At 44.1% G+C, this 24,394-nt stretch overlaps 1 protein-coding gene across 10 annotated transcripts in view; it reads left to right on the forward strand.

Annotated features, from left to right (window-relative positions):
* mbnl3 (muscleblind-like splicing regulator 3) overlaps positions 1-24,394 on the forward strand; it is a 74,776-nt gene that overhangs the window by 42,785 nt on the left and 7,597 nt on the right. For 3 of the 10 annotated variants that reach the window (XR_006771067.1, XM_014212973.2, XM_045724106.1), the window contains exons 3-8: positions 8,687-8,872; positions 9,156-9,368; positions 9,506-9,739; positions 13,942-14,092; positions 16,834-16,944; positions 20,479-20,573. Coding sequence is in view for 9 of the 10 variants with exons in the window: in XM_014212973.2 (XP_014068448.1) it covers positions 8,687-8,872; positions 9,156-9,368; positions 9,506-9,739; positions 13,942-14,092; positions 16,834-16,944; positions 20,479-20,573 (990 nt within the window). In the remaining variant the exon portion in view is untranslated. Of the gene's footprint in view, positions 1-8,686; positions 8,873-9,155; positions 9,369-9,505; positions 9,740-13,941; positions 14,093-15,450; positions 15,555-15,962; positions 15,999-16,833; positions 16,945-20,478; positions 20,574-24,394 lie in introns of those variants that run through there. The other 7 variants (XM_014212976.2, XM_045724107.1, XM_014212982.2 and 4 more) reach the window with 5 other exon arrangements.

Here is a 24,394-nt window from a genome sequence, read left to right on the forward strand (position 1 = left end):
TATCTATTTTCTATTTTAGAATGTGTAAAAGCATATTTTCAGAGAAGTGCTTAAATAACAGTCTGTTAAGGCTAAAGATTGTCTATGTACTATACACACACATTTAGCGGCGCAGCGGTCTAAGGCACTGCATCTCAGTGCTAGAGGTGTCACTAAAGACACCCTGGTTCAAATCCTGGCTCTACCTGTGATTGGGAATCCCATGGGGCGGTGCACAATTGGCCCAGCATTGTCCTGGTTTGGCCAGGGTAGGCCGTCATTGTAAATAAGAATTTGTTTGTAACTGACTTGCCTAATAAAATAAATAAGCAATGTAGTGGAACCTACATATGGAATGTTGAGCCAGCATATGGGTGGCAGGTAGTCTATCAGTTAGTGTTGAGCCACTAACCCAAAGGTCGCTGGTTTGAATACCTGAGCTGACAAGGTGAAAAATTGGTTGGTGTGCCCTTGAGAAAGGCACTTAAGCCTAATTTGCTCCAGGGGCACTGTACTACTATGGCTGACCCTGTAAAACAACACACTGTAAAACAACAACTGCATCTCTCCACGTCTAATGAGTCACATAGTGGCTTTGCTGGTCTCTGCTCACCTTCTCTAATACACAACATGGTGTGGGTGTGCATCCCTCAATTAGTCACATGGTTTGAGATGTTTGTCCTTTGAAAAGCTGCTTACTTGGTAGACTGCAAACATACCAGATGTTGGATCTTAATTTGACCTCTTTTTGTCACAAGAGGAAAATAATCCTGCAGCAGGAGGATTTTAGTAGCTGAAGAAATATTTAGAATCGCCACCAAGGGGCAGCTGGAAGCAGTGTTTGTATGCAATGCAGTACCATACCTACATTGTAACTCATGTAGGTTACAGCGCGTCTTGTGTGAATTTTCATGTGGATTATAATAAATTGACATATTTGTAGGGGGTAGATGTACAGTACCAGTCTAGTTTGGACACCTACTCATTCCAGGGTTTTTCTTTATTTTTCTATTTTCTACATTGTAGAACAATAGTGAAGACATCAAAACTATGAAATAACACATATGGACTCATGTAGTAACCAGAAAAGTGTTAAATAAATCAAAATGTATTTTATATTCTTCAAAGTAGCCTCCCTTTGCATTGATGACAGCTTTGCACACTCTTGGCATGTTTTTCCAGACTGAAAATATTGAATTGCTTCACAAAGTTCCTCTTCTGTAAATTGGGCTTCACACTGTTCTTTCTGTAAATTTGTTAATTTTACATTATTATTATTATTATTATTATTATTATTATTATTATGAAATAAATCCTTACATTTAACATCATTCAGTGGAAATAGAGGAGACTGAAAAGAAAACATATGCTTAAAATATTTTGCTTCCTCGATCAAAATATTATTTGGTGAATCATGGATAACTCTTTGTGACGAGATTGTGTAAATTCTTTTTGGTAGAATTTCTGTGTTGAAGATTCAAGAAAAATGTTGTTCATTTTCCCCCATTTTCCATCCAATTGGCTTTATTTTTGTAATACATTACACTTGATAATTCTTGAGTAAGTTCCTCCAGTTCTTTTAGTTGTGCCTCTATAGTACAGTTTCCATTACCATCTACCTGCTCTGTTACTTCCTCTATTTCCTTTATTAGTCTAATCCCTTTTGACCTAAACTGCTTTTGTTTTAATGATGAGTATTGTATTGAATGGCCTCTAAAAGTACATTTGAAAGTGTCCCATACAATAAGGGGATCTGCTGTACCTATGTTCTACAAAAAAAAGTAGATTCTGAATGATTTTGTCTTAGTTAAGAGCAAATTATCATCCAATAGGCTTTGATTACATTTCCAATATCCCCACCCATGTGGAAATTCTGTAAGAGTTATATGGAGGTCAATTAGATGGTGGTCTGATCGCATTCGGTCTCCTATTAATACTTTAAAACTTTTGATGCCAGCAAGAACGAGACTAGGAAGTAATCAAGACGTGTATATCTCACTAGGTCAGGGTTTTTCAACCTCCATATATCCACTAGTTCTAATGTATCCATGATATTTGTAATCTCCTTAAGTGCTTGAGGGTGATAGTTTGTAGAATGATTTCCTTTACGATCCACTGAGGTACTTAAAACCGTATTATAATCTCCCACTGTAATAATAGATTATTTCGTTGCTTGTGAGCTCAATAGATTATTATATTTTCAAAAAAGTGTGGATCATCATTATTTGGCCCATATAGATTAATTAGCCAGATCTGTTTTTGGTCCAATAGCATATTTAAAAGGATCCATCTTCCTTGACGATCTGTTTGCACAGTTTGCAGTCGGATCAAAATGTGTATTAATTAGTTGAATCACCCCTTTTGAGTTTCTTTGCCCATGACAAAAATATATTTCTCCCTCCCAGTCCTTTTTCCACCCAACCTCATCTAGATTTGTAGAATGAGTTTCCTGTAAACAATAGATATTATATTCTCTTTTAGCCATGTAAAAATTTTTTTTTTTATAATCTGCTAAGCCATTGCAATTATAACTTGCTATACTTATTTCCCCTCTTACCATAATGATATCCATGTTTCAATTATACTTACTACAACCAATGTTTGTAAATTTACCATTAAAAAGCACCATGTGATTAAGTATCCATATACCATAATATTTGCACTGTTTAGCATACTGTAGCTGCAACTTTGTAAACCTCCAATTGTGCTAATATTCCACCCACTAAAACCTCCCCCCAAATAACCAAATAACATGGAAGAGTCAGAAAAAAATAGTAACAATAATGGATAGATATTAATATAAATAATAACAGCATAATCTTATACATGCAGGCTCATATTTGAAAGTCATAGGAAGGCTATAAGCGTGTCCGCCCAGCCTGCTCACTTCATTGGATTAAATTGTTCGTAAAAAATTAATAATAATAATAATAATTTAAAAAGAGAAAACAACCTAAATATATCGGTCCCTAAATATATATGTCCCTTTTTTATGTCCATTACACGCAAGACATATTTCATATAGTCCTCATTTATATCCGGTTGTATTCTGACAAAAAAATGGAAGAAGGAACATAGATTCTAACGGCTGCTAATGACTGCAAGTAAAAATGTGTCTTAGGCATCACATTATATCCTGTTGTATCGTTCCATGGCTGTGCCAGAGCCGACCGCAAGCCAAACCCGGGCACTACCTTATGGGAAGGCATACTCAAGTTCAACTGACAATCGTTTCCGACACAGCCACGGCACGACAGCCAAGAACACATGCAGTACTGACAATCCAGAGCGAGTAAACCTGTAAAACCAACCCTCATTCCAGGGTTGTTGCTCCATCACCTTGGCTGTTTTACACCTAGGCCTATATCATTAGGGTCAAGAATATAAAAGACAGCATAAATAGCTTATATAGAAATACATAATATACTTTTCTCTCGCTTAGAGAAGTGCTTCCATAAACCAATTATTGTATTAGTTCTACCGTTAACTTGAATCACTGTATCCCAGTGTTAAGCAGCCCACACACACTAGAAACAACAACCCTGTTGACAATACCTCATCCATCAATTTGCCGGTGTGTATCGGAACAATAATAATAATTTACATTTTTTATATTGAGATGTATTTTTTTAATGTAAAAGGCTAATTCCAATTATTTTAGGATTGTATAGGCCTATTCCAATAGAGAACCTGGGCAGGTTTATAATTATATAATCCTTTATCCTAGCCCTATAATCCATCTATTCACATTAAGTTTTATCTTAAAAGCTAATCATTCTGATTCACATCGGCGAACAAGGGCCGCACTTATAACAGCTTTTAAGTCATAATATACCCAACTTCTACAATTAGGACATAACATATTAAACAAAAAAAACGACCTTGGTATTTCTAATGTACAGTCTTCAAATTAAATACATTAAAAAATCATAAAGAAAAAAACAGGTCAGCCTTACCCATTCTCACATTCCCCTAAATCAAAATCTGATATTACGTCCATATAGCCCAAAGTTCCATGCCTTAATATAAAAATGATAAGTTCATCATACCCATTCTGCATTACCATAAACCCAACCTTATTTTAAGTCCAAATAGTTCACGGTTCCATAATGCATGAATAAAAACAAAAATAAAGTTGTTCATGCAAAAAATCTATGAATCCATATTTGTACTCTATAATGCGGTGCAAATATGTAACGGGGACCACTTCAACAGGAGGAAGATACTCACAGCCACGTTGTAATCTTCCAGTGCTTGAACATTTGATTATTTACACATAATGTATTGACCACTAGACGAGCATCCTGCTTCTCTACTCGGAGCCTTTTGAAAGTGGGGTACAGGGCACGTCGTCTCTCCACTATTTCATGAGGAAATGGTTCATTAATAGAGAATGGGGTGTTCTTCAATTCCCTACCCTGTTGTAACAAGGCAATTTTCATTTTCTAGTGGGTTAGCATAGCTACGATCGGACGTGGCCTTCCCTCTGCTCTGTTACCAAAACGGTGAGCTCTTTGAAAATCAATTGTTTCCACCTGTTCGTCCGTCATCTTGAGATTACGTTTCATGAACACCTTGACTTTTTCCTTCATTGACTGATAGTTTTCATCCTCCCTTATTCCCATTATAACAATATTATTTCTCATACTTCTGCACTTTAGATCAGGTAATCCTCTTTCATTGTTTTATTATCATACCGTAGCCTCTCTGTACTCTGTAGTGTCTTTTAGGGAGTCCAAGGTAGTTTTCAATATCTTATTTTCCGCTCGTATTTCTTCCATCATATTATTACTGTAATCCATTCCTGTTTTTAAGGCCTCAACCTCCCCCAGTAGCCCAGGCAATAGATCCCATTTTTTAACTGCTTGCTCATAAGCAATGCTCTATCTTCTGGAGACATAGTTATAAAAACGTACCCCTCCAATGTTAAGTTTGGAATTTTAGACGTTTCGCTCGCAGAACTCGAGGAAAGGTATTTTCTTGTTCGCTTCGATGTATCCGTTTCTTTTTCAAGCATATCATAATGCTGATCAATAAATAGTTCCCGATTCTCTATATTATCCAGAATGTTTGTTTCGTAGTTTATCATCTCATCAATTTTTGTGATTAATTCATGGGACAAACTGTGCCTACCACATCATCACCCTCTTACCTAATTCATAGTTTTCTTAGTGCTTGCAAGAGCATTGTGAATTGCCATAGCGCAGTCGTCTAAGCAGCGCACTCCATCTCAGAGCCTGATGAGTGCTGGGCGATCTAGTGAAAATATTTTTATTTATTTAACTAGAACAAGTTCTTATTTACAATGACGGCCTACACAGGCCAACCCAGGATGACGCTGGGCCAATTGTGCGATGAGACTCCCAATCTCAACCGGTTGTGATACAGCCTGGATTCGAACCAGGGTGTCTGTAGTGACCCCTCTAGCACTGAGAGGCAGTGTCTTAGACCGCTGTGCCACTTGGGAGTCCATTAGACCCACAAGTTAATCATTTTCAAGAAGTAAAAAGAATACACTGTTCGTTTACATATCAAAGACTTAGCTCAACTAAATCGTCTTTGGATAGGCTCAAATGCATAAACATCAAATCATATCAAATTTGATTTGTCACATGCGCCGAATACATCAGTGAAATGCTTACTTACAAGCCCTTAACCAACAATGCAGTTTTAAGAAAAACAAGTGTAAAAAATAGGTAAGTAAAAAATCGAATAAAAAATAATAATAGGTTTTGTCGTGCCCTCTTCACGACTGTCTTGGTGTGCTTGGACGATGTTAGTTTGTTGGTGATGTGGACGCCAAGGCTCTCAACCTGCTCCACTACAGCCCTGTCGATGAGAATGGGGTTGTGCTCGGTCCTCCTTTTCCTGTAGTCCACAATCATCTCCTTTGTCTGGATCACATTGAGGGAGAGGTTGTTGTCCTTGCACCACATGGTCAGGTCTCTGACCTCCTCCCTATAGGCTGTCTCATCGTTGACCAGGCTGATGACACTGTTGTGTCATCGGCAAACTTAATGATGGTGTTGGAGTCGTGCCTGGCTGTGCAGTCATGAGTGAACAAGGAGTACAGGAGGAGGCTGAGCACGCACCCCTGAGGGGCCCCCGTGTTGAGGATCAGCGTGGCGGATGTGTTGTTACCTACCCTTACCACCTGGGGCGGCCCGTCAGGAAGTCCAGGATCCAGTTGCAGAGGGAGGTGTTTAGTCCCAGGGTCCTTAGCTTAGTGATGAGCTTTGAGGGCACTATGGTGTTGTCCGCTGAGCTGTAGTCAATGAATAGCATTCTCACATAGGTGTTCCTTTTGTCCAGGTGTGAAAGGGCAGTGTGGAGTGCAATAGAGATTGCATCATCTGTGGATCTGTTTGTGCGGTATGCAAATTGGAGTGGGTCTAGGGTTTCTGGGATAATGGTGTTGATGTGAGCCATGACCAGCCTTTCATTTCATGTCTACAGACGTGAGTGCTACAGTCATTTAGGCAGGTTACCTTAGTGGTCTTGGGCACAGGGACTATGGTGGTCTGCTTGAAACATGTTGGTATTACAGACTCGGTCAGGGACAGGTTGAAAATGTCAGTGAAGACACTTGCCAGTTGGTGCGCGCATGCTCGGAGTACACGTCCTGGTAATCCATCTGGCCCTGCGGCCTTGTGAATGTTGACCTGTTTGAAGGTCTTAACGCACATCGGCTGCGGAGAGCGTGATCACACAGTCGTCCGTAATCAGCTGATGCTCTCATGCATGTTTCAGTGTTACTTGCCTCGAAGCGAACACAAAGTTATTTAGCTCGTCTGGTAGGCTCGTGTCACTGGGCAGCTCTCGGCTGTGCTTCCCTTTGTAGTCTGTAATAGTTTACAAGCCCTGCTTCATCCGACAAGCTTCGGAGCCGGTGTAGTGTGATTCGATCTTAATCCTGTATTGACGCTTTGCCTGTTTGATAGTTTGTTGGAGGGCATAGCAGGATTTGTTATAAGCTTAAGGGTTAGAGTCCATCTATTTGAAAGCGGCAGCTCTACCCTTTAGCTCAGTGCGAATGTTGCCTGTAATCCATGGCTTCTGGTTAGGGTATGCACGTACAGTCACTGTGGGGATGGCGTCCTCAATGCACTTATTGATAAATCCAGTGACTGATGTGGTGTACTTCTCAATGCCATCAGAAGAATCCCGGAACATATTCCAGTCTGTGCTACCAAGGCAGTCCAGTAATTTATTGACTGAGTCACTGGTGCTTCCTGCTTCAAATTTTGCTTGTAAGCAGGAATCAGGAGAATAGAATTATGGTCAGATTTGCCAAATGGAGGGCGAGGGAGAGCTTTGTACGCGTCTCTGTATGTGTATTAAAGGTGGTCTAGAATTTTTTTCCCCCTCTGGTTGCACATTTAACATGCTGGTAGAAATGAGGTAAAACTGATTTAAGTTTCCCTGCATTAAAGTTCCTGGCAACTAGGAGCGCCACCTCTGGATGAGCGTTTTCCTGTTTGCTTATGGCAGTATACAGCTCATTGAGCGCGGTTTTAGTGCCAGCATCGGTCTGTGGTGGTATGTAGACAATTACGAAAAATATAGTTGAAAACTCTATAGGTAGATAGTGTGGTCTACAGCTTATCATGAGATTCTCTACCTCAGGCGAGAAAAACCTTGAGACTTCCTTAGATATTGTGCCCCAGCTGTTCACATATATGCATAGGCCCCCGCCCCGTGTCTTACCAGAGGCTGCTGTTCTGTCCTGCCGATGGAGTGTATAACCCGTCAGCTGTATGTTCTTAAGCCCTGATCCCAATGACTTGACTGCCTCTGCATGGAGAGAAAGAGAACTGCTGATTTTCAGGGAATCACAAATTTTCCTGACACAGCAGGAAAATTCTCAGCGACAAAAGAGTGATCAAGTTAAGATTCGACATCTGCACTGGGTATATGGCTATAAGGTCTGGCCTGATTTAGGACCAGGGTGAGATTGTAGCATGTGTTTTCTGTACCCTGGATCTGTTCCAAATTGTATGCATAGAGCTCTGGTCAAAAGTAGTGCACTACTTAGGGAATAGGGTGTCAATTAGGACACCCTATTCCCCTGAGTTTACCCTTTGTCAGCGTGGTACCACAAACATAACTGTGCAAAGGTGAAAATAGTGAAACCTGGCAGACACACAACAGGCACTATTTCAATAGCACTTAATTTGTCAATTTAAAAAAAAAAAATCCTTGGATACCTGCGTACATAGTGTAATTGTTACTAACATTTTAATTTGGTTCAGAGATAGTACTATGTCAATTAAGAGCTAGAATTAAACAGTAATTTCATTCCCTGCACTTTTTTCTCTCAATGTCCTTGATAATCCCAGTTTGGCATATATTACAAAATAAAACACTCCAAATGAAGTTCTATGTTTGTGTTAATTACCTTGCATGTACTGTCTCTTATGACTTACTATCACTGCCTGCATAGAGAATAGGGTGCCATTTGGGACGTACCCCAAGTGATAGAGCTTGAACAGCTTTTCCTCCTAAATGACATGGAGGTCTCCATCTTGTTGTCTTTATGGCTGTCCTGTCAGGGGAACCCCAGAGTGATTGATCCCCAATGACATTACTCTCATCTTCCTGTCACTCCGGTTCATCTCTCCTAAATCTAAATAGCTAAGAGATGCCGCAATTCATCAGCTACGATGCACCACAACTCAGCCGCTCTCTCTTCTCTCCCCCTCCCCAGGGACGCTGCACGCGTGACAACTGTAAATACCTGCACCCCCCTCCCCACCTCAAGACCCAGCTGGAGATTAACGGGAGAAACAACCTGATTCAGCAGAAGACAGCAGCGGCCATGTTGGCCCAACAGATGCAGTTCATGCTGCCAGGAGCCCAGTTGCAGCCCATAGTGAATAGCCCACACTACACAGTGAGTACTTCATGTATAGTCCATAGTATGTAGCCCACACTACACAGTGAGTACTTCATGTATAGTCCATAGTATGTAGCCCACACTACACAGTGAGTACTTCATGTATAGTCCATAGTATGTAGCCTACACCAAACCATCCTCATTATTTAGTCAACACATTCGATTTACACAGTTACATTTCTCCATTTATCTACAGTTTGAACCATAGCTGTTCACAGGCTGTTTCTCTCTCTGATCTCCCCTCATTTCCTCCCTCTCTCCACCTCTCCTTCTCTCTCAGACTACGTTCCCTATGACTCCCAGTATGTCGTCCCTGGCCACCAGTCCCAGTATGGCGTTCAGCCCGTATCTGAGCCACATGGGTCCAGGGATGGGCCTGATGCCTGAGCTGCTACACCAGGCCCCCCTGCTGGTCCCAGGGAGCCCCACCGGCCTCCAGGTCATGGGCAACAGCAGCTCCCAGCAGAAACACATGCGCACAGACAAGCTGGAGGTATGTGTTGTTTGTGTCTTTGCCATAGCCCAGTCTGTAGCAGAGAAATAGAATGATAGAATATAATAGAATCATTCTTGTTGTGTGGTCCGAACTCCTTCTCTGACTGTGCCCCCCCCAACCCTAACACCACCCAGGTATGTCGTGAGTTCCAGAGGGGTAACTGCACGCGGGGCGAGGGCGACTGCCGCTACGCCCACCCCATGGAGGCAGCCATGGTGGACGGCAGTGAAAACTCAGTCATCGTCTGTATGGACTACATCAAGGGCCGCTGCTCCAGGGACAAGTGCAAGTACTTCCACCCCCCTGCCCACCTACAGGCAAGGATTAAGGCCGCCCAGCACCAGGCCAGCCAAACCGCCAACACCATGGTGAGTCATGGTAAACACTAGTGATGGGTTAAATATTGATACAGTTGCATATCGCAATATTATTTTGGTCAATATTATATCAATACTTTGACTTTAAGTGGTTTTTTGTGTTTTTTTTTGTATGTAGCGTTAGCTACTGCTAGTCGGCTGTATCTGAGCCAAAACGGGTATTTTTCGTCCTATATCTTGCTCTCCATCTTATTTTTAAATAGGCAGCGCTAGCTAAAGGCTAGAGCTGCCGCTTTCAAAGAGCGGGACACTAATCCGGACGCTTATAAGAAATCCCGTTATGCCCTCAGACAAACCATCAAACAGGCAAAGCGTCAGTACAGGATTAAGATTGAATCCTACGACACCGGCTCTGATGTGGCAGGGCTTGAAACTATTACGGACTACAAAGGGAAACCCAGCCACAAGCTGCCCAGTGACGCGAGCCAACCAGACGAGCTAAATGCCTTTTATGTTCGCTTCGAGGCAAGCAACACTGAAGCATGCATGAGAGCACCAGCTGTTCCGGATGACTACGTGATAACACTCTCGGTAGCCGATGTGAGGAAGACCTTAAACACGTCAATATTCACAAGGCCACAGGGCCAGAAGGATTACCAGGGCGTGTACTCAAAGCATGCACGCACCAACTGGCACGTGTCTTCACTGACATTTTCAACCTCTCCCTGATCGAGGCTGTAATACTTACATGTTTCAAGCAGACCACCATAGACCCTGTGCCCAAGGAAGTTAAGGTAACCTGCCTAAATGATTACCGCCATGTCGCTCTCACATCGGTATCCATGAAGTGCTTGGAGTGGAGCGGGTCAAGAGTTTCAAGTTCCTTGGTGTCCACATCACCAACACCAAGACAGTCGTGAAGAGGGCATTACAACCCCCCCCCCCCATCACTGCGGCCAAGCTTCCTGCCATCCAGGACCTATATACTAGGCAGTGTCAGAGGAAAGCCACAAAAATGGTCAAAACTCCAGTCACCCAAGTCATGGACTGGTCTCTCTGCTACCGCACAGCAAGCGGTACTGGAGCGCCAAGTCTAGGTCCAAAAGGCTCCTTAACAGCTTCTACCACCAAGCCATAAAACTGCTGAACAATTAATCAAATGGCCACCCGGACTATTTACATTAACACCCCCCCTCGCTGTTTATTATCTATGCATAGTCACTTCACCCCTACCTACATTTTCCTCGACTAACCTTCTACCCCCACATTGACTCGGTACCTGTAACCCCTGTATATAGCCTCGTTATTGTTATTTTGTTGTGTTACTTTTGAAATAATTTTTTACGTTACTTTATTTGGTAAATATTTTTTTTTTACTTTTTCTTGAACTGCACTGTTGGTTAAGGGCTTGTAAGTAAGCATTTCACGGTAAGGTCTACAGTTGTTGTATTCGGCGCATGTGACAAATAAAGTTAGATTTAATTTTATTCGAATTTCAGACGCATCTTTGGTCTGCATTGGTTCTTTGTAATCCGCAGAGACTGAGTTTATATTTCACGTGTTTAAAATGTTCTGCAGTTGGGTATATATTTACTGTTGCTATGCAGGATAAGGGCAGCACACCATTAGCACATTACCCACCAGAGATGAAAGGATGTATTTTCTTGCTGTATAGTGTGTGAGAAGTGTTTTTGCTGGAGGCTGGCTTGTTTGAGGCTCAGGCTGCATCCCAAATGGCACCCTATTTCCTATATAGTGCACTACTTTTGACCAGAACCCTCTGGGCCTTTGTATCTTTTGTGATATAAGGAGGCAACAGGAGGAGAATCTGACAGGATGAACAACAGCAAACAGACTGTCTGCATTGCAGGTGTATAAAAACACAATAGAGAGAGTGGGAGGGAAGGAGTGAGACAAAGAAAGATGTGGAGAGGGAAGGAAAATAGAGATTTTTTTTTAAAGCATTTTGGGCATTTTTTCTTGTTCATCTGCATTTGTTGGTCCTCTGGTCTGCTTCTAGGGGTTGATTGTTTGTCAGGCTTCACTCCCCTCAGGTTATATCATCATTCTCCTTAGTAATGCTTCATGTTTTTGCTTCTCTGTGGGTTGTTTCCTTCAACTTCACCTTCATCTATTCCCATTATGCATCACACCTCTCTCTCTCTCTCTCTCTCTCTCTCTCTCTCTAGCTCTCTCTCTAGCTCTCTCTCTAGCTCTCTCTCTAGCTCTCTCTCTCTAGCGCTCTCTCTCTAGCTCTCTCTCTAGCTCTCTCTCTAGCTCACCTCACCCCTATCTCCACTGGTTTACTGTCTGTGTCATTTGCTTGATCCTCATTGGTTGGCTGTCATCGTGTGCTCACTGCTTGTTGTGCTAACCCCGCCGCAGCCTGTGGTATTTTTTACCTTTTTATCACTATCTTTTCTGATTTCACTTTTATGTGTGTAAGTGTTTCTTCCATTTCTGTCCGATGTTGCGTCACATTTTCCATCAGAAAATGGATTCTAGACTGACAGCCCTGTTTTGCTATGGTTGGCCTGAGGGATTTCTGATACAGTAGCATCCTCTATAGTTGGGGAACTACCAGCAAGAGCAGTGATGCTGTTCAACCCTCAGAAGGGATTTCATGTTAGGGTAGTAGGCTGTTTCAGAGTAGTTTGACAGGTAAGGTTTTTATGTCATTCAAAGTACATACAGTTGAAGTCGGAAGTTTACATACAGCTTAGCCAAATACATTTAAACTCAGTTTTTCACAATTCCTGACATTTAATCCTAGTACAAATTCCCTGTCTTAGGTCAGTTAGGATAACCACTTTATTTGAAGAATGTGAAAAATCTGAATAATAGTAGAGAGAATGATTTATTTGATTTTATTTCTTTCATCACATTTCCTGTGGGTCAGAAGTTTACATACACTCAGTTAGTATTTGGTAGCATTGCCTTTAAATTGTTTAACTTGGGACAAACGTTTCAGGTAGCCTTCCACATGCTTCCCACAATAAGTTGGGTGAATTTTGGCCCATTCCCCCTGACAGAGCTGTTGTAACTGAGTCAGGTTTATAGGCCTCCTTGCTCGCACACACATTTTCAGTTCTGCACACAAATTGTCTTTAGGATTGAGGTCAAGGCTTTGTAATGGCCACTCCAATACCTTGACTTTGTTGTCCTTAAGCCATTTTGCCACAACTCCAGAAGTATGCTTGGGGTCATTGTCCATTTGGAAGACCCATTTGCGACCAAGCTTTTAACTTCCTGTCTGATGTCTTGAGATGTTGCTTGAATATATCCACAGAATTTTCCGCCTCATGATGCCATCTATTTTGTGAAGTGCACCAGTCCCTCCTGCAGCAAAGCACCACCACAACATGATGCTGCCAATCCCCGTGCTTCACGGTTGGGATGGTGTTCTTCGGCTTGCAAGCCTCTCCCTTTCTCCTCCAAACATAACGATGGTCATTATGGCCAAACAGTTCTATTTTTGTTTCATCAGACATTTCTCCAAAAAGTACGATCTTTGTCCCCATATGCAGTTGCAAACCATAGTCTGGCTTTTTTATGGCGGTTTTGGAGCAGTGGCTTCTTCCTTGCGGAGTGGCCTTTCAGGTTATGTCGATATAGGACTCGTTTTACTGTGGACATAGATACTTTTGTACCTATTTCCTCCAGTATCTTCACAAGGCCCTTTGCACTTTTCGCACCAAAGTACGTTCATCTCTAGGAGACAGAACACGTCTCCTTCCTGAGCGGTATGACGGCTGCGTGGTCCCATGGTGTTTATACTTGCGTACTATTGTTTGTACAGATAAACGTGGTACCTTCAGGCATTTGGAAATTGCTCCCAAGGATGAACCAGCCAATCAGAAGCTTCTAAAGCCATGACATCATTTTCTGTAATTTTCCAAGATGTTTAAAGGAACAGTCAACTTAGTGTATGTAAACTTCTGACCCACTGGAATTGTGATACAGTGAATTATAAGTGAAATAATCTGTCTGTAATCAATTGTTGGAAAAATTACTTGTGTCATGCACAAAGCAGATGCACAAAGCCAAAACTATAGTTTGTTAACAAGAAATGTGTGGAGTGGTTGAAAACGAGTTTTAATGACTCCAACCTAAGTGTATGTAAACTTCCGACTTCAACTGTAGATGCATTGTACTTGCACCATTTCTGAGCCCAAATGCTGACGCTTTCTCTGTCTCTTTCTCTGTCTCTCTCTTTCTCTCTCTCTCTCTCTCCCCGTTTTCTACTTCCCCAGGCCATGCCCCATGGGGCAATGCAACAGCTACCAAAGAGGCCCACCTTAGAGAAGAGTAACGGGGGTGGTGCTGTGTTCAACCCCAGCATGTTCCACTACCAGCAGGCCCTGGCTAACATGCAGCTGCAGCAGCCAGCCTTTATCCACCCTGGTGAGTCTAGTCTACTCTGTCAAATAGAATAATTTGGCTTTACTTTTAAAAAGTAAGTAGACTGAGTTATTCATTCAATTAAGTTTGGTGAAAATATCTATCCCGAGTCTGATTTAGATAGGTGAACTAAGTGTTCTGGGGAGGGCTAGCTAGGCCAGACAGACTGACACAGGGCAGGGCTAGCTAGGCCAGACAGACTGACACAGGGCAGGGCTAGCTTGGCCAGACAGACTGACACAGGGCAGGGCTAGCTAGGCCAGACAGACTGACACAGGGAAGGGCTAGCTTGGCCAGACAGACTGACACAGGGCAGGGCTAGCTAGGCCAGACAGACTGACACAGGGCAGGGCTAGCTAGGCCAGACAGACTGACACAGGGCAGGGCTAGCTAGGCCAGACAGACTGACACAGGGAAGGGCTAGCTTGGCCAGACAGACTGACACAGGGCAGGGCTAGCTTGGCCAGACAGACTGACACAGGGCAGGGCTAGCTTGGCCAGACAGACTGACACAGGGCAGGGCTAGCTTGGCCAGACAGACTGACACAGGGCAGGGCTAGCTAGGCCAGACAGACTGACATGGCAGCTTCACACTGTACTGTCATCTGGGTGTCAAGTTAACTGCCAACGGTCTAAATAAGGACTGCACATGGAAACAGCCAGAAGAAATGACACAGCAGAAACATATTACTATGTCAAACATTAGTACTACAGCATATTACTATGAACATATTACTATGTCAAACATTAGTACTACAACATATTACTATGAACATATTACTCAGGAGTACTGATACACATACCAGTGGATGTCTATTTGATATAGGGGGATGTGTTATGGTATAGAATATATTGCAGGGACATGAGAGAAGAAAGCGGGTTCCTTGTGAGTATTGAGGAACTCTCTCTCTGTGCTGTGTATACAATGTGCTGTCTGGGATAGAGCTTATTGGGTGTGCTCTGTCCTTCTGTCTGGGATAGAGCTTATTGGGTGTGCTCTGTCCTTCTGTCTGGGATAGAGCTTATTGGGTGTGCTCTGTCCTTCTGTCTGGGATAGAGCTTATTGGGTGTACTCTGTCCTTCTGTCTGGGATAGAGCTTATTGGGTGTGCTCTGTACTTCTGTCTGGGATAGAGCTTATTGGGTGTGCTCTGTCCTTCTGTCTGGGATAGAGCTTATTGGGTGTACTCTGTCCTTCTGTCTGGGATAGAGCTTATTGGGTGTGCTCTGTCCTTCCCTCCTACTCTCACTCTATTTTTCTCTCCTTCTTTCTCCCTCTCTGTCCCCTGCACTCTGTGTCTTTGTCCCATGCTTAACTGGTCCCCTGCTATCATGCACAAATACTGGCACAATCTGCTCTAGGTGGCCTAAAGTATGCAGCAACAGCACCCAGCACACTCTGGGAGAGAATGTATAGATCTCTACCTGATCCACTCCTCCACTTTCCTCAGCTGTTCCATCATCAGGTCTATATTGCTATTAAAGTACCACAATAACAATTGATATGCCGTATCCATCCAAACTTAACAGCAATGAGCAATTGAACACTATTAACGCTCTCTGCATCCTATGCCCTCCACTGCTCTGTCCCGTGTTCTGTGTTCTGCCTGTCTGCCTTTAAGCCTCCATGTTGACTCTGCTGTGTTCTAGTTGACTGTGACAGGTTATATTAGCCATTATTTACACGCTGTTCTTGTGGCTTGCACTAACCTGAATGTTGTTTTTGTCTTGTCCTGTTGTCTGTCGTCACTCTCTCTGTGTCAATCGCTCCTCCCCCTTTGCTCCCCTCCTCCATCCTCTCATCACCTCCTTCTGTTGTCCCCATCTTCCTTCCCCTCATCCCCCTCTCTCCCCCTCTCTGCATGCTGTGGTAGGCTCAGTCCTGTGCATGGCGCCATCAGGAGGCATGGGTAGGTCGGCTCGGTCACTCACTGCTGCTTGGGGGGGGGACTGTGGTTGGCCAGATAGCTAGGAGAGAGGGGGGGTTGGTAGTAGATGGGCTCTGTGGTTGGCCAGATAGCTAGGAGAGAGGGGGGGTTGGTAGTAGATGGACTCTGTGGTTGGCCAGATAGCTAGGAGAGAGGGGGGGTTGGTTGTAGATGGACTCTGTGGTTGGCCAGATAGCTAGGAGAGAGGGGGAGAATGATCAGCAACACGTCCTCTGAAGATAGTGGATGTAGTTCTCAGATTGTAGTTAAGTAGTTCTAGTTGTAGTAGATTCTAGAATCATAGTTAAGTTCCAGACCCCAACACCAAGAACCTTGGAGGATATGAAAGTAGATATTAGTCATTTTGGAGCCTTCACGTTGTCCCACTGGTGTCTGCCTGTCCTGTCCTGTCTGTCCTGTCTGTCCTGTCTGTCCTGTCTGTCCTGTCTGTCTGTCTGTCTGTCTGTCTGTCTGTCTGTCTGTCTGTCTGTCTGTCTGTCTGCCGCTGTGCTCGCACTTGTCATCCCACTTTCATTTGTGACACAAAAAAACCAACTTATTTCAACATTTTATCTGTGTATTATTAGAGTTTGCTAGAGTGTGTGTGTGTCTCTGTGAGCTCAGATATCTCAGTCCCAGCCTAGTCAGTATGAGGTTGTTGGTCTCCCAGGTTGTCTCCCAAATAGCACCCTAATATATATATATATATATAGTGCACTACTTTTGACCTCTGGGCTCTGGTCAAAAGTAGTGCACTATGTAGGAAATAGGGTGCCATTTAGGATTCAGTTTAAGCCTGCTGCCCCGTCTCTTGTAGGGCTTATGAAAGGGCCGGCCACGCTGGCAGTGGATGGCCGTTGGGAGAGGCGGGACTGGAGCAGCTGCAGGCACCCCCACAGCCGCCTCTTGTCAGCGCCTGGATTCACTGGTGAGGGGAATCCACAGCTGGTCTCCCCCTCTACCTGACCCTCTACTTCCCCCTCTAACTCCCCCTCTTCCTCTACCTCCCTCTCTACCTGACCCTCTACTTCCCCCTCTAACTCCCCCTCTTCCTCTACCTCCCTCTCTACCTGACCCTCTACTTCCCCCTCTAACACCCCCTCTACCTGACCCTCTACTTCCCCCTCTAACTCCCCCTCTTCCTCTACCTCCCTCTCTACCTGACCCTCTACTTCCCCCTCTAACTCCCCCTCTTCCTCTACCTCCCTCTCTACCTGACCCTCTACTTCCCCCTCTAACACCCCCTCTTCCTCTACCTCCCCCTCTACCTGACCCTCTACTTCCCCCTCTAACTCCCCCTCTTCCTCTACCTCCCCCTCTACCTGACCCTCTACTTCCCCCCTCTAACTCCCCCTCTTCCTCTACCTCCCCCTCTACCTGACCCTCTACTTCCCCCTCTAACACCCCCTCTACCTGACCCTCTACTTCCCCCTCTAACACCCCCTCTACCTGACCCTCTACTTCCCCCTCTAACACCCCCTCTACCTGACCCTCTACTTCCCCCTCTAACTCCCCCTCTTCCTCTACCTCCCCCTCTACCTGACCCTCTACTTCCCCCTCTAACACCCCCTCTACCTGACCCTCTACTTCCCCCTCTAACACCCCCTCTACCTGACCCTCTACTTCCCCCTCTAACTCCCCCTCTTCCTCTACCTCCCCCTCTACCTGACCCTCTACTTCCCCCTCTAACTCCCCCTCTTCCTCTACCTCCCCCTCTACCTGACCCTCTACTTCCCCTCTCTAACACCCCCTCTTCCTCTACCTCCCCCTCTACCTGACCCTCTACTTCCCCCTCTAACTCCCCCTCTTCCTCTACCTCCCCCTCTACCTCTCTATCTACCTAGCCTTCTACCTCCCTCTCTACCTGACCCTCTACCTCCCCTCTACCTCTCTATCTACCTAGCCTTCTACCTCCCTCTCTACCTGACCCTCTACCTCACCCCTCCACCCTACCTATCTACCTAGCCTTCTACCTCCCTCTCTACCTGACCCTCTACCTCCCCTCTACCTCCCTATCTACCTAGCCTTCTACCTCCCTCTCTACCTGACCCTCTACCTCCCCTCTACCTCCCTATCTACCTAGCCTTCTACCTCCCCTCTCTACCTGACCCTCTACCTCCCCTCTACCTCCCTATCTACCTAGCCTTCTACCTCCCTCTCTACCTGACCCTCTACCTCCCCTCTACCTCCCTATCTACCTAGCCTTCTACCTCCCTCTCTACCTGACCCTCTACCTCCCCTCTACCTCCCTATCTACCTAGCCTTCTACCTCCCTCTCTACCTGACCCTCTACCTCCCCTCTACCTCCCTATCTACCTAGCCCCCCCCTTAGACTTAGGCTATGTCCCAATTATCTCTCCTTCCTACAAAAGTGTGGACTTGTTCACTTCCTTTCACTGATTTTAAAGGAAATTACTGGTGTAAGAAATATGGTGGAAATCCCCACTAGCCAATGCCTCCACCAATCCAATGCTTTTATATTTATGGAAGTAGTGAACCAGTGCACAGGGCAGGCTCAGCAGCCTTGAAACGGATACTCTTACTGTATCTAGGGGGAGGTAGCTCCTCTTACTGTATCTAGGGGGAGGTAGCTCCTCTTACTGTATCTAGGGGGAGGTAGCTCCTCTCACTGTATCTAGGGGGAGGTAGCTCCTCTTACTGTATCTAGGGGGAGGTAGCTCCTCTTACTGTATCTAGGGGGAGGTAGCTCCTCTTACTGTATCTAGGGGGAGGTAGCTCCTCTTACTGTATCTAGGGAAAGGTAGCTCCTCTTACTGTATCTAGGGGGAGGTAGCTCCTCTTACTGTATCTAGGGGAAGGTAGCTCCTCTTACTGTATCTAGGGGGAGGTAGCTCCTCTTACTGTATCTAGGGGAGGTAGCTCCTCTTACTGTATCTAGGGGAGGTAGCTCCTCTTACTGTATCTAGGGGAGGTAGCTCCTCTTACTGTATCTAGGGGAGGTAGCTCCTCTTACTGTATCTAGGGGGAGGTAGCTCCTCTTACTGTATCTAGGGGGAGGTAGCTCCTCTTACTGTATCTAGGGGGAGGTAGCTCCTCTTACTGTATCTAGGGGGAGGTAGCTCCTCTTACTGTATCTAGGGAAAGGTAGCTCCTCTTACTGTATCTAGGGGGAGGTAGCTCCTCTTACTGTATCTAGGGGAAGGTAGCTCCTCTTACTGTATATAGGGGAAGGTAGCTCCTCTTACTGTATCTAGGGGGAGGTAGCTCCTCTTACTGTATATAGGGGAAGGTAGCTCCTCTTACTGTATCTAGGGGGAGGTAGCTCCTCTCACTGTATTTAGGGGGAGGTAGCTCCTCTCACTGTATCTAGGGGGAGGTAGCTCCTCTCACTGTATCTAGGGGGAGGTAGCTCCTCTCACTGTATCTAGGGGGAGGTAGCTCCTCTCACTGTATCTAGGGGGAGGTAGCTCCTCTCACTGTATCTAGGGGGAGGTAGCTCTTACTGTAAAATCAGAACGTGTGTGTGTGCATGTGTGTCAGTGTTTGTGCTTTTCTATAAGCTGTGTTTCTGTTTTTTTATGCATGTCCTACCCGGTATTCGTTTTTTCATCCATTCCCTTCTGCATTTAACATGATGATGCTGATTTCTACACAAACGGCCTGTATACCTGTCTGTTGCATATGTTTCTGATGTATTCATTCCCTTTTTGAAACGGCACGTGATGCATCACACTCCCACAGAATTGTTGGAAAGTAGTGCACCCAAAGGGAATAGGGTGCCATTTGGGACGCAATCCTATCTGACCTTTCACTTTAATGAAATCATCCCATAATGTCAGTCAGGAGGGAGATGGTGACTTTGTCCCAAACAGCACCCTGTTCTCTTTATGGAACACTACTTTTGACCACGACCCTTAGCCTGCTGTGTACACACTGCTATCTCATTCCCATCTCAAGACTAACGTATTTGATTATTTTTAGAATATTTCCTCAGCATATTAATGTTATTCAGTTATGTGATAAGGATGACAAATGAGTGTCATATTATATTAGCTAATGCCTTTACATTTGTGTGAGTCTGTGGTTCACAGAAATAGTCTTTTGCTTCTTTGTTCTGTTATTCATTTGCTCCCTCCCTACACATGTACTCCCTCCATCTGAATACAATTATCAGATGCCTTAGTCTGATTCGATTGTATGAAATAGGATTTCTGACATATTTTGTTAACGACTATTAGATTTGAGACAATATTGAATATTGTTCCTCAGTTTTAACATAGTTGGTTCTCCTTTAATTGGAATAAGTCATGTCATTTAATTTTTCTCTTATTTCATTTGCATGTCTCGGTTCTTGTTGAAACCCCTCACCCCTGGCAATGTCGTCACATGACTTCTTGCCATGACTTTTACTCCTCTTCCACATTTCGCCATGGTAACCATAACATCCCCCCCTCCCCCCACCCATCCCCCCTGTCTCTTGTCCAACTCGCCTGAATAAAAGTACCCATGATGCACGGTGCCACCACCTCCACTGTTTCGTCGGCCTCGACCCCAGTCACCAATGTTCCTTTCGCAGAATCAGCCGCCTCCAATCAGGTTTGTCCCTTCATTTTGGGTTCTCTCTTTGGTTTCTATCTGTATGGTGTCAGGTCTTTGGCCATTAAGACTCCCATTGTTTATCATTTAATATACATACATACTGTATGTGTTTCACATTTCACTTTTTTCATTCACTTTTTAATGTGACACACTGAAAATAGATTTTTGGGGTGGATTCTGTTGCATTAGGGTCTAGTGTTAAGCCATCTGTGTCACTCTGTCTGTCTCTGTCTGTCAAATAAAATAACATTTTATTCGTCTCATGCTTCAGAAACAGCAGGCGTAGACTAACAGTTAAATGCTTACTTACAGGCCCTTCCCAAAAATAGAGCATTTTTTGTTACTGAAATAATAGAAAAGTAAAACACGTAATAATAGAATTAATAATAAATATACAATGAGTAACGATAACTTGGCTATATACACGGGGTACCAGGACCAAGTCCATGTGCAGGGGTACGAGGTAATTGAGGTAGATACAGTATGTACATATACGTAGGGTTAAAGTGACAGATAATAAATAGTAGCAGCAGCGTATGTAAAAAAAGTTAGTGCAAAAAGGGTCAATGCAGATAGTTAAATAGTTAACCAAATAGCTACCCGGACTAACTATTTAGACTATTTAGTCTTATGGCTTCGGTGTAGAAGCTGTTTAATGTCCTGTTGGTTTTAGACTTGGTGCATCAGTACCTCTTGTCATGCAGTAGCAGAGTGAACAGTATGACTTGGGTGGCTGGAGTCTTTGACCATTTTTAAGGCCTTCCTCTGACACCGCTTGGCATAGACGTCCTGGATTTCCTGTTGATGTGAGCCATGACCAGCCTTTCAAAGCCCCATAGCACTCAGATGTGAGTGCTATGGGGCGATAGTCATTAAGACAGGTTATCTTGGCATTCTTGGTCATAGGGAATATGATGGTCTGCTTGAAACATGTAGGTATTATAAACATGGTCAGGGAGGGGTTGAAAATGTCAGTGAAGACACTTGCCAGCTGGTCAGCGCATGCTCGGAGTACGCATCCTGGTAATCAGTCTGGCCCTGTGGCCTTGTCAATGTTAACCTGTTTAAAGGTCTTACTCACAGCGTGATCACGCAGTTGTCTGGAACAGCTGGTGCGCTCATGCATGGTTCAGTGTGGCTTTCCTCGAAGCGAGCATAGAAGGCATTTAGCTCTTCTGGTAGGCTCATGCCACTGGGCAGCTCGCGTCTGTGTTTCCCTTTGTAATCTGGGATAGTTTGCAAGCCCTGCCAAATCCGACATGCGTCAGAGCTGGTGTCGTAGGATTCGATCTTAGTCCTATATTGACGCTTTGCCTATTCGATAGTTCATCAGATAGAGTAAAGCGGTTTCTTATAAGCATCCAGATTATTGTCCCGCTCCTTGAAAGCGGCAGCTCTAGCCTTTACAATGGCTTCTGGTTGGGATATGTACGTATGGTCACTGTGGGGACGACGTCGTCCATGTATTTATTAATGAAGCCGGTGGTTGATGTGGTAATCTCCTCAATGCCATTAGATGAATCCTGGAACATATTCCAACCTGTGCTAGCAAAACAGTCCTGTAGCTTAGCATCTGCTGCATCGGACCACTTCCGTATTAAGCGAGTCACTGTTTGAGGTTTTGGTCAGATTTTCCAAATGGATGGGGCGAGGGAGAGCTTTGTATGCATTTATGTGTGGAGTAAAGGTGATCTAAAGTTTTTTTCACGTGTAGTTGCACAGGTGACATGCTGGTAGAAATTAGGTAAAACGATTTAAGTTATTCCTGCATTACATCCCTGCTACTAGGAGCGTCGCTTCCGGATGTGCATTTTCTTGTTTGCTTATGGCCCTAAACAGCTCGTTGAGTGTGGTCTTAGTGCTAGCATCGGTTTGTGGTGGTAAATAGACAGCTACAAAAAATATAGATGAAAACTCTCTTGGTGAATAGTATCATGAGGTATTCTATGAGGTATTCTAACTCAAGCAAGCAGAACCTCGAGACTTCCTAATATTAGAGCTTGCGCACCAACTCTTGTTAACAAAGAGACACACACCTCCCCCTTGAGCTTACCCAACTGCCGTTCTGTCCTGACGATGCATAGAATAAACAATTAATGTACAGTGCATTCGGAAAGTATTCAGACCCCGTGACATTTTCCAAAATGTGTTATGTTACAGCCTTATTCTAAAATGTATTAAACAGTTTTTTTCCCTCATCAATCTACACACAATACTGCATAATGACAAAGCAAAAACAGGTTTATATATATATATATATATAAACGGAAATATCACATTTTCATAAGCACCTTTGGCTGCGATTACAGGCACACCTGTATTTGGGGAGTTTCTCCCATTCTTCTCTGCAGATCCTCTCAAGCTCTGTCAGGTTGGATGGGGAGCGTCGCTGCACAGCTATTTTCAGGTCTCTCCAGAGATCTTCGATCTGGTTCAAGTCCGGGCTCTGGCTGGGCCACTTAAGGACATTCAGAGACTTGTCCCGAAGACACTCCTGCGTTGTCTTGGCTGTGTGCTTAGGGTCATTGTCCCATTGGAAGGTAAACCTTTGCCCCAGTCTGAGGTACTGAGCGCTCTGGAGCAGGTTTTCATTTCAAAAGGCTTGATTGGTGGAGTGCTGCAAAGATGTTTGTCCTTCTGGAAGGTTCTCCCATCTCCACAAAGGAACTCTTGAGCTCTGTCAGAGACCATCAGATTCTTGGTCACCTCCCTGACCAAGGCCCTTCTCCCCCGATTGTTCTAGGAAGATTCTTGGTGGTTACCTTGGTGGCCTTGGGGACCTTCAGTGCTGCAGACATTTTCCGATACCCTTCCTCAGATCTGTGCCTCGACACAATCCTGTCTCGGAGCTCTACAGAAAATTCCTTCAACCTCATGCCCAGGTTTTTGCTCTGACATGCACTGTCAACTGTGGGACCTTTATATAGACAGGTGTGTGCCTTTCCAAATCATGTCCAATCAATTTGTAGAAACATCTCAAGGATGATCAATGGAAACAGGATGCTCCTGAGCTCAATTGCTCAAACTGTTTTCGCTTTTTCATTATAGGGTATTGTGTGTAGATTGATGAGTAAAATATTGTATTTAATCAATTTTAAAATAAGGCTGTAACTTAACATGTGGAAAAAGTCAAGGGGTCTGAATACATTCCCGAATGCACTGTATGTCAATCTGAAGTGTATGCAAATAGATTATACAAGTGGTTAGGCATTTTCAACACACAAATGCTTCTCAAAAAGACTAAAAGAGAAGTAGTCAATTTATCCTCAACCAGGAAATACTATCATGCATGTTATTGATGTTAGTTCTGTGTGTGTAGTTAAGGACAAGGTGTGCTGCTCTGTTTTGAGCCAGCAGCGGCTTTCTTTACATACCAGACATACTGTACCTCTCCCCATCTTCACAACAACTTTGTCAGTATGACTTGCCCATGATGACTGACCATCCATGTTACTCCTAGGAGTTCAGCTTCTTCTACTCAATGGTCACACGCTTTCTGCACAACTCCAGCTGAGGTTTAGATCTTAGAGAATGTTTTGAACCGAATACAATGCTTTTGGTTTCAGACAAGTTTATTGTTAACCACCCATTCTGACACTGTCACTCCTTGTTAAGAGTCTCAATGAGCTCATTGCCTTTGGGTGCTGACATGTAGAGTGAGGAATCATCAGCTTACATAGTCATTTTAGCTTCTTGTAAGACAAGTGGCAAATCATTTGTAAAAATAGAGAAGAGTAACGGCCCAAGGCAACTGTCCTGAGGAACACTGCACTGTACATATCTGATGTTAGAGAAGCTTCCATTGAAGAACATTCTCT

Source organism: Salmo salar, chromosome ssa09, assembly GCF_905237065.1.
Source record: "Salmo salar chromosome ssa09, Ssal_v3.1, whole genome shotgun sequence".
Taxonomy (NCBI): Eukaryota; Metazoa; Chordata; class Actinopteri; order Salmoniformes; family Salmonidae; genus Salmo; species Salmo salar.